General features: G+C 38.7%; 1 protein-coding gene and 1 pseudogene across 2 annotated transcripts in view; both read right to left on the bottom strand.

Moving 5' to 3' along the window:
- Positions 1-4,126, bottom strand: part of LOC107697364 (inter-alpha-trypsin inhibitor heavy chain H3-like) — an 11,428-nt pseudogene extending 7,302 nt beyond the window's left edge.
- LOC107697231 (inter-alpha-trypsin inhibitor heavy chain H3-like) overlaps positions 1-13,644 on the bottom strand; it is a 32,758-nt gene that overhangs the window by 8,919 nt on the left and 10,195 nt on the right. Inside the window, exons 15-23 of one of the 2 annotated variants that reach the window (XM_016498042.1) lie at positions 9,115-9,150; positions 7,233-7,253; positions 6,663-6,692; positions 6,321-6,371; positions 6,123-6,236; positions 5,864-6,038; positions 5,620-5,768; positions 5,318-5,402; positions 4,272-4,803 (exon numbers count right to left, since the gene is read on the bottom strand). In XM_016498042.1, coding sequence (XP_016353528.1) covers positions 4,689-4,803; positions 5,318-5,402; positions 5,620-5,768; positions 5,864-6,038; positions 6,123-6,236; positions 6,321-6,371; positions 6,663-6,692; positions 7,233-7,253; positions 9,115-9,150 — 776 coding nt within the window. In that variant the 3' untranslated portion in view covers positions 4,272-4,688. Of the gene's footprint in view, positions 1-4,271; positions 4,804-5,317; positions 5,403-5,619; positions 5,769-5,863; positions 6,039-6,122; positions 6,237-6,320; positions 6,372-6,662; positions 6,693-7,232; positions 7,254-9,114; positions 9,151-13,644 lie in introns of those variants that run through there. The other variant, XM_016497971.1, reaches the window with a different exon arrangement.

Below are 13,644 nucleotides of genomic sequence, written 5' to 3'. Positions count from 1 at the left end.
GAATGCACATAAATGGAATGATATAAAGCTGGAGGATATGGATTCTATTTTAGATTGTGATAGACCAGATATATTTTATAATGTAGACAGTCTTGTGCATCCTGAAATAATTAAACATTGTAGAATACACAATATGTGAAATTTGGTCCAATTCGCTTGTGCCATTTTGTATATTACTACTTAGAAAAACATAAAAATAAAACATAATTCAATCAGTAATCAATAAAATGGCTTATGGCACAGAGTAATATAGGATTGTGGGGTTAATGTGTTTTATAAAGCCTGTTTTTGCAAAGGAAACTCACAATGACACATTTAGATGCAGAAATAGACAATTTGACTCGCTTCACATATAATGTAATAACTCCTGTTTAGAAGCTGTTATTTGAAAGATTCTTTTTTTCTGGTACTTTTTGGCATCCAGTGGCATCAAACAAAGTAAATTGCAGAGAGCTGGACCTAATAGAACCTGAATTACAGAATTTCAAAAAAATAATTTATTTTAAAACTCCAAAAGCGCCTATGTTTTTTTGTGTTTATTGTAATATTTGAAAAATATATAATGTTATTTATAAAGAATTACACTCATATTTTGTAGTTCAAAGGGTTTTCTTTACAATGAAACCTTTTTTTTTTTCATTTCCTCCATTTTATGTGTGTAGGGTAAACATTTGAATTTGAGTATGTCAAATTTAGGCGAAAATACCAAAAAACGCCCTGAGCTTAGTGTTGTTCTATTCATTAAGTTGACTGAATAAACTAATGCTGTGATAAAACACCCTTTAGCTTGTGTTTGTATGTGTCAGTGTGAATCTGTGCCTGTAGTGGGATCTCCATCAGTCAGCAGGATCAGGATGGAGGCTGTTCCCTCTCGTGGATGTCGACTGATCATGTCCACTCCTGCTAGAACTGCAGCGTTTATGTCTGTGGCTGAAGGAAGACCAAACATAGTTGTGTCACTGTGAGGTTCAACTTTCTTACTCCTTATGTAGCATTAGTGCTGTAACTCACCTCCTCTATCGCTGATCTCCTTCACGAAAGATCTCGCATTCTCCAGGTTTGTCTCAGTAGCTTTGAGGAGTTCACGTTTCCATAAGCTAACTTCACTGTCAAATGTGATCAATCCAAAGTTGTCGTCCTCATCAAGATCACTCAAAATCCTTAGCAGTGCCAAACGAGTCTAAAGAAAAACACTCCTGTCAGCAGATCTGGAAGTTATTCTTTCTCCATTACGACTGCATACTACCAGACATGGACAGTTTTGTTACTAACTTTAACAAAACAACACCAAACTAACTTCAATACCGAAAACCCTGTTGTTGTTGTTTTTTTGTTATTTTTTTAGCATGGAAATGCTGAATGCTGCAAGATACCCCAAGGATGTTTCCATCAAAACATTTCATAGCTCATTATAAGCTTTTGATTTGGCTGAAATATTGAGATTAACCTGGTCTATTTTTCTGCCGTGCATAGAGCCACTCCGGTCAATGATAAACACCACATTTTTGGGAATACGTGGAACATCAGAGGGTGCAAAGTAGTGGACAAAATAGCCATTTGATACCTGAGAGAACAGAGAAGTACATATGAATATCACCGATGCCTTTTTACATGGCCAAGGTCATGATTTTTGCCAAAATCGTAACATATTTTACTCTTTTAAAGCATGTTATTGAAAATGTACCATGACTTCTCCTTTGGGATTTCGTCTCTCAACATCGTATGTTACAAGCAGGTCTCCATTCAACCCATTTTCTCCACAGCTTTTACACTTGGTCTGTTGATCTCGTGTGGGGTAGAAGGTCACCCATGCCTGAAATAATCAGTTTGGTCGGTCATCTGGTATCTTTATTTGAAGTGTATGAGCATATTGAGAGCATCTAAACTGTGTTTTAACCCTCATTTAAGCTCTTACGTCTTTGTCTGCTCTGGTGGTTTTGATGGCATTGGCCAGATCACCGGTGCTCAAATCTCCTTTCACCTCCAAGAAGGAAATTCCTGTTTTCTCTTGGATGTGCACATCCATCTGATGCAAGTAAAATAAACATTATCTCTCTTTCCATCTAAATTGATTATCCATCTCCTCCTTGTATCTTCTTCTACCTTGAAGTCAGCCACCGGCTGCATCGGTTGGGCATTGATGAGTAGCTCATATTTGCCGAGGCGGCGCTTTAGCAGTTCCTCGTAGGTCAACTCAAAGGTCACTTTACTAAAAGCAGCTACCGTCACTGAAGTTTTAAAGTCCTCTAAAGTCCTTCCAACAGATCTGAAATAGAAAAAATATCCCTGCATATTACTAAACATGCTATATATACATAGTTTTATGGACCTAATTTAAATAAATTCCAGTACTTGACCAATCCAGCACTTTGTCCTCGAGATACTGCTTGATTGTATTGCTGCTGAGCTGCTTCTTTTTCCTTCACAACCCCATCATATGTTTTTCCCTCTGTGGTCCTATGGAGAAAATGACACAATGACATTCTCTTAACATACCAGAAACTTACATTGTGTATCTCAGACATACAAAGATAATTTGAATAAAAGAATTATGAATTATGTTCATAATATAAAAAAATGATGTTTGTTTGTATTAAAGCATTTGTACTGTTAGCTACTACTTCTTGTACTTAAAAAGTTCAAACAGGTTATTTATCCTTGGAAGAAGATAGAATTTATAAAAAAAACAACAAAAAAATTTTCTTGTTCGGCTGCACCAGATGGACCTGATCTGACAGCCAAATACTATAAATGGCTTCTTTACCTCTTTATTTCTACTTATATAACACTACTCTTGTTCACCCACATTCTGAATTTGCTGATGAAGGCATTCTTGGGAATCTTGACCTCAAACTGGATCTCTTGAGATTCATTCAGTATGTTCGCAACACGGCTTGTGATGACTGTTGTAGCGTAGCGACTGGTGACCGTGGAGTTAATGTAGAAGCTGTATATATCCACATTTTGTTTCTGTTGAGACATCAGCAGTACACAAAAATAGAAGTATACTCATATTTTATAATAGAAAGTGATTGGCTGGTGCACATTCACTCCTCCTTTCCGCATTGGATTGCTCAAATGTTTACTGCTCGGAAATGGCAAGGAAAAAAGGCCTTTGGACTAAAAGACAAATATGTTTTGATGACGGCATCTCAGTGTACACAACTGAGCAACAGAAAGTTAGATAGATAGTTCTATCAATTCAAATTATATTTTTTTCTGTCAACAATAGTATTATAACATAATCAAAATGAAAATACTGTTGAATATATCAACATAGAAACCAAGCAGTTGAAAACGGTTAGTTTTGTTCATTGCGTTGTGGTTTTATACAGAAAAAACTAAGACAGATAGATTATATGAAAAGCTAAATCATATTAAATCAAAATACACTACTGTTCAAATGTCTGGGATTTAAAAAAAATGTTTTTTTTAAAGACATCTATGCTCACCAAGGCTGCATTCATTTAATCATAAATATAATAAAACAGTCATTTTATATTTAATGTTATTTTGTGAAATATTATTGTCATTTAAAATAACAATTTACATTTATAAATGTAATTCATTCCTGTAATGTCAGCTTACTCCAGTCTTCAGAGTCACATGATCCTTCAGAAATCTGATAATATGCTGATTTGCCGTTCAAGAAACATTATTTCTTAATTAATGTCGAAAACAGTTGTGTTGCTTAATATTTTTGTGGAAACGTGATACATTTTTTCAGGATTCTTTGAGGAATAGAAATATTTTATAACATTAGAATAGTCTTTATGGTCACTTTTGATCAGTTTGATTAATAAAAGTATAATTTTTGTTTTTTATCTTACCGAGCTCAAACTTTTGAACGGTAGTGTATATTCAACATGTATAAGTAGATATACATAATTTGTCTGAACCTTCATCTCATGTACAGATAGGCCTATTTAATCTGTTTTTGTACCCTGATTTGACTCAGTCTTCTTCATCTTGAACTAAAATTTGACCCTCACCTTCTTCACAGGATCAGAAGTGGCTGAGATGAGAAAGACGCCCAAGAGAATCAGCTGGAGAGCTGCTCGATCCATCATGACCTGCACAGGAAACTGACCTCCAAATGCACACTGCCTTTAAACTCAAGTCCACATCATGCTATTGGCTATTATTGAACGGATACAGAAACCTCCCCCTTTATTTGCAATCAGAGTCTCTTGAACCCCACATAAGTCAATAACAAGGCATGCTTTTATAGAAAATATATTATCTAATTTGTAAATGCATTCTGTAGAAACTTGGTGTTAAGCTTTTACTTTTATTATCAGGCAGGACCACAAAAAAGCATATTTTCCAGGAATAAGCACCAATCGAAGGGTTACTATGTATACATAAAATGTTTGGTGTGAAATTTTAATTGCTATTTTATACTGCAACAAGTGGTGAGCAAATCTTGCACTCTAAAACAGAACATTATACACAGATGGAAATCACTTTAAATGAATATTTGGGTTGACTATTGATGTGAAATTATTGTACATGGTTATCAATGCATGCAAAAGATGTGGTACACTGGAAATAACATTGTCATGCCCCTACTATTTGCCAATAGATGACCGTTTTATAGCTCATAAACAATGTCCATTTAAAGAATATGTTATATTATTAAAAAAGTCAGCACGATAATGGACAATAAAAATGATTTTTGCTGAACTCTACAGCTGAGTGACAGTGAAGTCAGCGAGCTCTCGCTGCGCAACAGCCTGGAATGGTACAAGCCAACATCCAACCACAGGAGCAGTAGCAAGTCTGTAGTCCTTCACCATCACCCTGAAATAACAATATACACTTACTTAAAAATATATAATAACATCATATGCCAAAATGCAGTTTTATGGAAGTTCAGCTAAATGTACACTACTGGTCAAAAGTTTGTAATAATTAAGATTTGAAAAATTCAGCACCAAATTAGCATATGATTTCAGAAAGATCGTGTGACACTGAAGACTGGAGTAATGGCTGCTGAAAATTCAGCTTTGCATCACAGGAATAAATGACATTTGAAAATATATGAAGAGAGAAAACAGTCATTGTAACAAGAATTCACAATATTACTGTTTTACTGTATTTTTGTTCAAATAAATGCAGCCTTGCCAACCCTAAATGTTTGAACAGTAGTGTATAAAATATTTTTATTTAATATGATTTACCTTTATTTAAATTAAATGTAATATCATTTGTCATATAATCTCTCTGTCTTAAGTTTTCCCTAAATTAATCAAACATTTTTTTAATGTAATTTTTACAAATTTTGACTGGTAGTGTACATTTATTGATCACTTACCAAGATGTCTTCACTTCATGGTCCTTTAACTTTAAAGTTGTGGTTTGTGATCCTGGGATCTCCTCATATGAAATATCAGCCTCTCCTTAAAATATTACCAACAGACATTGTAATTTTTTGTGAGTTTTGGATTAATAACCACAATATCATCACCGACAGACCATCTTTGTTATCAGTTGAGATTTAGTGTTGATACACAACGTATGATTGATTTTGCAATACTCTTACCTAAAATACCCGACAACTTGACATCTTTTGGCTGTTGATACATGCTTAAATGTTTAAAAGTGAAGCACTCTAACCTAAAATGCCTGTCAACTTGACATCTTTTGGCTGTTGCTGAACAGCAGGCCACAGAAACACGTCCCCGTTTTCCTTGTGAAGCAGAATAATGACACAGATATTTCCCATGGTGATGTCTATTTCATTACTCCGTAGAATCAGAGACACGCTGTTGAAACAGAGAAGCTGATGAGTAAATTCTAGCTCTCAGATTAACATACTGTACATAAATTTAGTGAAACATATAGTTTGAGTAGTATTTACTCCTCTGTATTGTGTTGGGTCGGTTCCTGGTCCCACAGAAACTCAACATGATTCTGGCCGTCGTGGTATCTGATAGATTTTGTGCTTATTGTCAGATGATGGTTTGTTTTGTAATGAAATGCAATTTTACGACATCCATTTTGTCCAGTCATGGATTCTCCATTCATAGAGAACTCTAGGACACACAGTACAAAACATTTAATTCCAGAAAAAGGCGACTTTCAAAAGGATGTGCATGTAGTAAATGTGTAATAGTAACCTGAAGCTGAATCCTGTAGGAGTCGGAGTTTGTAAGGAACAGGAACGTCAAAACAAAGCGGCTTAGACTGACCAACAACAGGCAGCAGGAAACGACTGCTATGAGCTGGTGGAGCTAAGACAAAACATAACCAAATGCAGCATCATAATTATTCTATAGAAATTGTATAATAATTAAGTTTGAGAGCACTTTATGTACCTGACATTGTAGAAAGTACAGTTACTCTCCCTGTAACGATGGGCATTTGTTCTAAAAAAATAGGTTTAGTCACTAAAAAGCCAAATACAGGCTATTAATAATAAAGCTTTTCATGCTAAGTCATTTTTTTTGTACTGTATAATTTGTAATTGTATAATAATTAAGTTTGAGAGCACTTTATGTACCTGACATAGTAGAGAGAACAGTTACACTCCCCAGAAACATGGGCTTTTGATTTAAGACCAAAAGAAGGTGTAACTGATCAAATTAGAACTAATGTGTATTTTGTATGCATTTACCTGACACAAGGCAGAATCAAAGTTACAGCATTTTCATACATACCAGCGAGCAATATGCCGCTAAACTTGAAATCTAAAAAAAGGGTTTAGTCATTAATAAGTCAAAGACAGGCTACTTATGCAGTAATTACATTTTTCATGCTAAGTTTATCAATAAGTCACAGCACTCATAATGTAATAATAAAATCAATAAATTATGAAAAAGTTGTAGCAATGCATTTTTTAAATAATTAAATAGAGAAATTATTAAATTATTTAGTAATTCAATTGCGGTAAAAACTCAAAAACACAACAGTTATTCATAAAATATTTCATAACAATTACTATCACAAAACTAGAGCTACATTTAAATTAAATTTTAAAATATTAAACATTTATTTTCATGATTCAAATGTATTTTCAAATGTTTCATATCAGAAGGCTTCATTTCAGAATCACACCTAATGCCTTATTTTATTTATTTTCACACCATTATATGAGTCTTTATCACTGAAAATCAAAGAGCAGTTGATTTATTTTAGCTAAAATTGAATTATTATTATTATTATTATTATTGTTGTTGTTGTTATAAAAGGTTTTTGGACACAAAATGTTGGAACATTGTCACACATACCCTCAGCTACTGGATAGAAAGCTGGGAATGAAGAAGGTTTAGTGATTAAAAAGACAATAAAAGACGTTCATTTCTTATCAAGTACAACAATTTACATTAACTTAAAGCAGCACTATGTAACTTTTTCTGTGTTCAAAATTTGCTAAATGTATTTAATGAGCGAGTACACCATGAATTTATCTTCCAAACCGCGTTTTTGTCTTATTCTGAATCACTACGGTAAATTGGGCCACTTTTTGGTTAATCGCTTGGGACACTAACAAAAAACCCATGTATGACATTTAACTGTGTTCTTATGATTAATAAGGACTGTTTTTAATATTTTTGTGTTGAATCGATGTATTAAAATATAATTGCTCAGGCCCTACAGGTTTTGAAACATTAGCTGCCCCACATTTTTTGAGATAGCAGTGTTCAGGTAAAATGGGCCGGCTGATCAGCAAAAATGGGCCAGGCAAACTGCAAAGTGCAATAGAGACATTTCTGATAAAACACATTTAATTATATTTAATTTTATAATGTAACAGTGTAACATTGTTATTAAATTACATTAGAACATAAATTTCAATCAATTTCATCAATAAAACAAATGTCATTAAAAAAAGTAACAATAACTATAACAAGTAGTGTTATGACAACAGTTTAAAAGTTAACAGCCAAAGAATTTCAAAGAGAAGAGGTAAGACACTCAAACCTTTCAATCAATTTCATCAATAAAACATACATTTAATAAAAAAAAATGTAACAGTAACCTGAACAACTAGTGTGTGTGTGTGTGTGTGTGTGTGTGTGAGCGCGCGATTTGAAAGTTTTTCAAAAACAGTCTTGATAGATAAAGCCGTCATCATCAAAAATGCCATTCTCTTCACCACATACTCTTCAACACACATACACATGCCTCACTAACATGCACACACAAACATAGTCAAGCACACATAAACACACATCACATACAAACACATTTAGAAGGTAAAATGTGAAAAAGGTATGTCACAAATTCAATACAATATATCAATAATATAAATAATTTTTAATAAGAGAAACCAGCAGAATTTCTGCTTAAACTCATCTCAGAAGGTGGCCCATTTTAACTGAAATTAATGGCTCATTTTATCTTAACACATTCAGGTAAATTGGGCCAGTAACTAAAAATGCTTTTTTTTATATAAAAATCTGGATTATTTAGCAAAATCGGCATTTTATCTCACAGAGGCCATCAAGACATTGGTTATGAATCATTATTTTTAATTGTGCATTTGTTTTTTATTTATTTATCAACCTTATTATTGAGAAGTAAGATTGGATATGTCAGGCCACTCAGCTTGCTTTTTTCTTGTGCGGTCTCAAAATGAGGCATTGCCCCTCACCCCTGAGCAACCTCAGACCAATAAAATAATTTGCTAAATATCAAGTACTGTTATGGCATCAGTTTGAAATTCTTTACAGTCATTGGCTGTTAACTTTTAAAGAGATAAGACACTCAAACCTTAAATGGCCCATTTTACCTGATGGCCCAATTTGCTTGATATCACCCTAATAAGTACTTATATTTGGACTATTGTAGCCTGGTCGGGTCGTCACCGCTGCGGAGTAAGTAACACATGCCTGCGTGAATCGCCATAGACATAAACTTAGAGAAGTAGCTCCAGTTGGAATGTTCTTCCGCGGGATGTGTGCAGTTCTGTTTATTAACCGCTAGAGCGCCAAAAGTTACATAGTGCTGCTTTAATAATTGGACATAAGTAATAATTAGTAATAATAAGTAATAATTAAACATTAAATAATTAGACAAGACATACATGATATGTACATGGCAATTGTGTTTATTCATTACAGAATCTGGTTGATAAATGTAGAAGAGAAAAGGAATGAAACCACCTACGGTTAGCCTGAATACGCTCAGTGCGATATTGTCCACCTGAAAACAAAGTGTTTTTTTAATGTTGTAAGCTTGAATCAAAGTTCCCTATCGATACTTCACTCGTACTGTGTCTTGCTTAAGACGCTAAGGGGAAACTCCTTTTTCTCCGAATACTGAAGCCTTTTTCATTCACGCAGTGAAACTGCACGGCCATTGGTTCGTGCAGTGTATATCTGGCTATATAAGCGTGCACTTCGCCATAGGATCCTCAGATTTCTTCTCCGTCAGCGACGACAACAGATCTTCGCACTACGAGACTAGAAGCCTTCGCCGTGAACAAGCCTCACAGCGGATCAAGACCCCTCTCTGCTCGGCTGACTTCGCCGCTCTTCAGCTGCCTTCGGCGTCTGCAGCAGCGTGGTCTCCCGGTCCCCTGCCGCTATTCGGCGACTATAAGAGCAAATTTCTTGCATTGTTTCAAATGCCGCACCGCTACTGTCGCTCGTACCCCGGCCTCTATCTGGCGACTATAAGAGCAAATTTCTAAGAGCAAATTTCCGGTGTTGTTACAAATGCCGCGCCGCTACTGTCACTCGTGCAGGGCTCCCCTGCACGCCACTGACGGTCACGGCCAGTGCGTTTCATGCTTGTTCTCCGCTTGGTGTATGGCCCGCGGTGTAGACCCAATTTCCTGCGACATATCTCTGATATTGTCCTTCCTGCAGGAGCTGTTGGATAAGGGTCGTTCCCCTTCCACGCTCAAGGTCTATGTAGCAGCCTCACATGCTCCTATAGCTGGCCAGTCAGCGGGCAGGAACAACCTAGTTGTTCGTCCCCTGACGCTAAAAACCGCTCTGCTACTGGCGTTAGCATCGGTAAAGCGTATGGGTGATCTGCAGGCGCTCTCAGTGAGTCCTACCTGCCTCGAATTCGGGCCCAACGACTCAAGGGTCATCCTGAAACCGAGGCATGGTTATGTACCTAAAATGCTCTCGACTCCGTTCAGAGCACAGGTCATAGCTCTTTCGGCACTTCCTCCTTCAGAGCAGGACCAAGAGCTAAATCTACTCAGCCCCGTCAGGGCATTGAGGATATACATTGAGTGTTCCGCCCCGTTCAGACGGTCGGATCAGCTTTTTGTATGCTTCGGTGACCACACCAGAGGGTCTCCGGTCACGAAGCAGAGACTTTCCAAATGGATTATTGATGCTATCAAGCTAGCATACTCTTCTTTGGGCCTTCAATGCCCCCTGTGAGTAAGAGCCCACTCGAGAGGCGTTGCCTCTTTCTGGGCTTGGTCTAACGGAGTTTCCATTGCAGAGATTCGTGCGGCGGCCACAGGCATTTGCCTTCTCGGTACGCTCTTGGCCCCCACTGGGTTCCGAGGCTGTACAATTTTTCTGGTAACGATTAATTAGTGCCGGGCCGACCTCTGTGAGTTTGGCCCTGTCGCTTTCTGTGGGGCTTCCCTACAATTACTTGGTCCCTCTGGGCCCTTGGTGCTCAAAGCAAGTTAAAGCATTAGTCGTTCCTCTAACATAGCACGGCGGGATTGTACTTGTTCCCCTTAGCGTCTTTAGCAAGACGCAGTACGAGTGAAGTATCGATAGGGAACGTACTCGGCCATCCAAGCTGGATTGCCATTAAGTTCTAGTTTATAACGAGTTACTGTGTGCATGCATGTGAAAGAAGTGAGTATTGACTATATATATTTCTGTTGTAATTGAGCAATCGTCTGTTTGTTCCGAGTCCATAAGAGTTGTTGATTAATACAGTCAGGATGTTGTTAATCTTTCTATTTAGTGTATATCTTAGTATTCCCATGTTATTGCTGTATGTACGCCCTATTCGGAGATGATTATTATCATGCGATGATCAGCCTTTTGTCACATGCTTGTGTTCGCTGGTGCACGTTGGGCGGCATTCACATGCTGGTGGCGCCCTCTTGTGGACATTCGGAGAATTGGCACCCGAACCTGTTCGGAATACTTCATTATTGTCATTTACTTATGTTCATTTGATTGCTGTTTAATTATTTAAAGTGGATGTTTATATTTGAGTAGCACATGTATGTATATATCAGTTAATTTATTTCTCTTGTTCAATTCTTGCAGAACCACACATGTATACTCCAAGTTCTTCAGTAAACTAAAAGGAACCTAGACATTGCTTGGTGCCTCTTCAATTAAGAGTCGTCTCATTCAGTCCTAACCGACTGCCTGCTGCGTTTCATACCCATCCAAATAGTGCATCTTCCGAACCCCCTACATTTCAAGTGGTCCTTCGAGCCGGATAATGAATCACAGCAGAGAGATGACGTCCAATTCCAAGCCAGATCCTCCTGTTGTCCGCCCTCGGCGACAAATAAGGCCACCTGCACATTTGGCAGATTATCAAATCCCTGGATCAGGCTATGTGAAGAGAGCAGTACCAACTGAACATTTGGATGAAGCCAGAGTAGAGGAAGCTCCACCCACGCCAGAGTATGTATCAAGATCATCATCTCCAAAGAACCAGCCCTCATATGCAGGTGATCTACTACTTCAAGACGACTGGCGATTGACATTTGAGGATACACAATCAGAGGATGATGAGCTTCACCTTCAAGCCCAACAGTTATCCGACATTAAGTCTATGTGGAACGAGTTGAAGAGAGACAGTGATGAGCTACATAGCCACATCCTACCCGAGATCCTGTCTGCACTACAAGGGCTTAAGGCAGAGAAAGCTACATTAAAGCAAGAGATCCAGCAGATCACCACAGGCATAGAGACTCCTCACCGCTCAGTGACCCCAGTGCCAGCCCCTTGTACTAAGGTGCCCCAACCGACACGTAGCCAGCATCCATCAGTTACCCGGAGGGAGCCTGCAGCATGTTCTGGCAATGTTTTCCAGCACAGATCTGTCCAGTGTGAGCAGCTGACAAGGCAGAGGGACTTCACACATTCACCCAGGTTAGAAAAGACATGTGCTAGTGAGAGCCATTGCGTTACCCCACGGAGGTCTTCACAGCCTGCTGAAGCTGTTCATTACTATGACGACAATCCTCCATTCACACACGGGCATTATCCAGATGAGAGGGAGTTCCACCTACCACAGCGACCTGAGATTACACCTAGAGCTGAGATGGTATACATGCAAGAGAAGATTTACCGGGGACCAGCACCTACCATACCCGTCTTAATGTCAGCAGACCCGAGACAGTTTTCGAGACTGCGGATGCCACTAGAGAACCTTCTCCCAGCAGATGCAGCTGAACGCTTCAAATATCAGGTCCTGACTGATCACTTAAAGATAGAAGAAGCACTGTTGGTAGCCGATTCTTACTGTAATTCTGTGAGACCCTACACAGACTCCATGCGAGCTCTGGTAACGATGTATGGTCAACCACACAAGCTTGTTCTGCGGAACATTGCCGAAGTTCTGGAAGGTCCCAACATCAGGTCAGGAGATGTTAAAGCATTCAAGCTATTTGCCCTCCGTGTCCATTCATTAGTGAGTATGCTAGAGCAGGTGGGGTCAGAAGGGGCGGCTGAATTGGAATGTGGTTCGCACGTTTCCAGGCTACAAGGCAAACTTCCACACGAGCTTAGGACCAGTTTCAAGAGGTATGTTCACCCATCAAGAATAACGGTTCCTACTCTTCTTGACTTTACGGATTGGTTGGAGTACGAGCTCCAAGTTCAGGATGATACTGTTAGAACAGTTACTTGCGCTCCTGACTCAACAACCAAGAGGAGAGATGGCCGTTATGACTCCAAGTTCCCAGCAAAACCCACAAGCATCCTGATGGGTACAGAGAAGCCTTTTATAGATGGTGAACCCAGAGTGTCTGCTCCAGAGTCCAGACCTTGCTCCAACAGGTACAGAGGGAAGTCACGTGCCTACTGCCCTTACTGTGACACTGCTAGCCATTTCCTTAATGGATGTCACAACTTTAGAGAGTTGACTAGAGACCAAAAAGAAGCCTGGATTCGCAAGAATAACCGATGTTGGTGGTGTGGCTGCAATCATCACGCATCCAGCTGCACTTTGAAGGCTCTGTGCAAGACTTGCAATAGGAAACACCTCCTAGTATTGCACGACTTGAATGAGTGAGTTGTGAATACCAGCGCTGAGGCTGAACTCAAAGAGAACTCTTGCCTTGTGAGTACCACCAAGGATATCTTCTATGTGGACCGTTCTGTCAGCAGCCGCAGAGTACTCCTGAAAGTAAGTAAGGTAATCATAACAAATGGGGATGCATCAATGGAGATATATGCAGTGCTGGATGACGGGTCTGAAAGGACTATTCTCCTCCATGCCGCAGCTCAGCAGCTGAACCTCAAAGGACAGCCAGAAGACCTGATCCTGCGAACAGTGAAGCAAGATCAGCAGGTACTCCATGGGGCGGCTGTTTCTTTCACAGTGGCTCCCGTGTCCAACTCTCACAAGAAATTCCTCATCAGAGGTGCATTCACAGCTGAGAGACTTGGCCTTGCTGAACATACTTATCCGGTGAAATCTTTACAGAAGAAGTATCGACACCTAGCAGGTCTTCCACTGCAACAA

This window comes from Sinocyclocheilus anshuiensis, unplaced genomic scaffold, assembly GCF_001515605.1.
Source record: "Sinocyclocheilus anshuiensis isolate Anshui unplaced genomic scaffold, SAMN03320099.WGS_v1.1 scaffold313, whole genome shotgun sequence".
Taxonomy (NCBI): domain Eukaryota; kingdom Metazoa; phylum Chordata; class Actinopteri; order Cypriniformes; family Cyprinidae; genus Sinocyclocheilus; species Sinocyclocheilus anshuiensis.
This window is presented reverse-complemented; position numbering and strand designations above follow the sequence as displayed.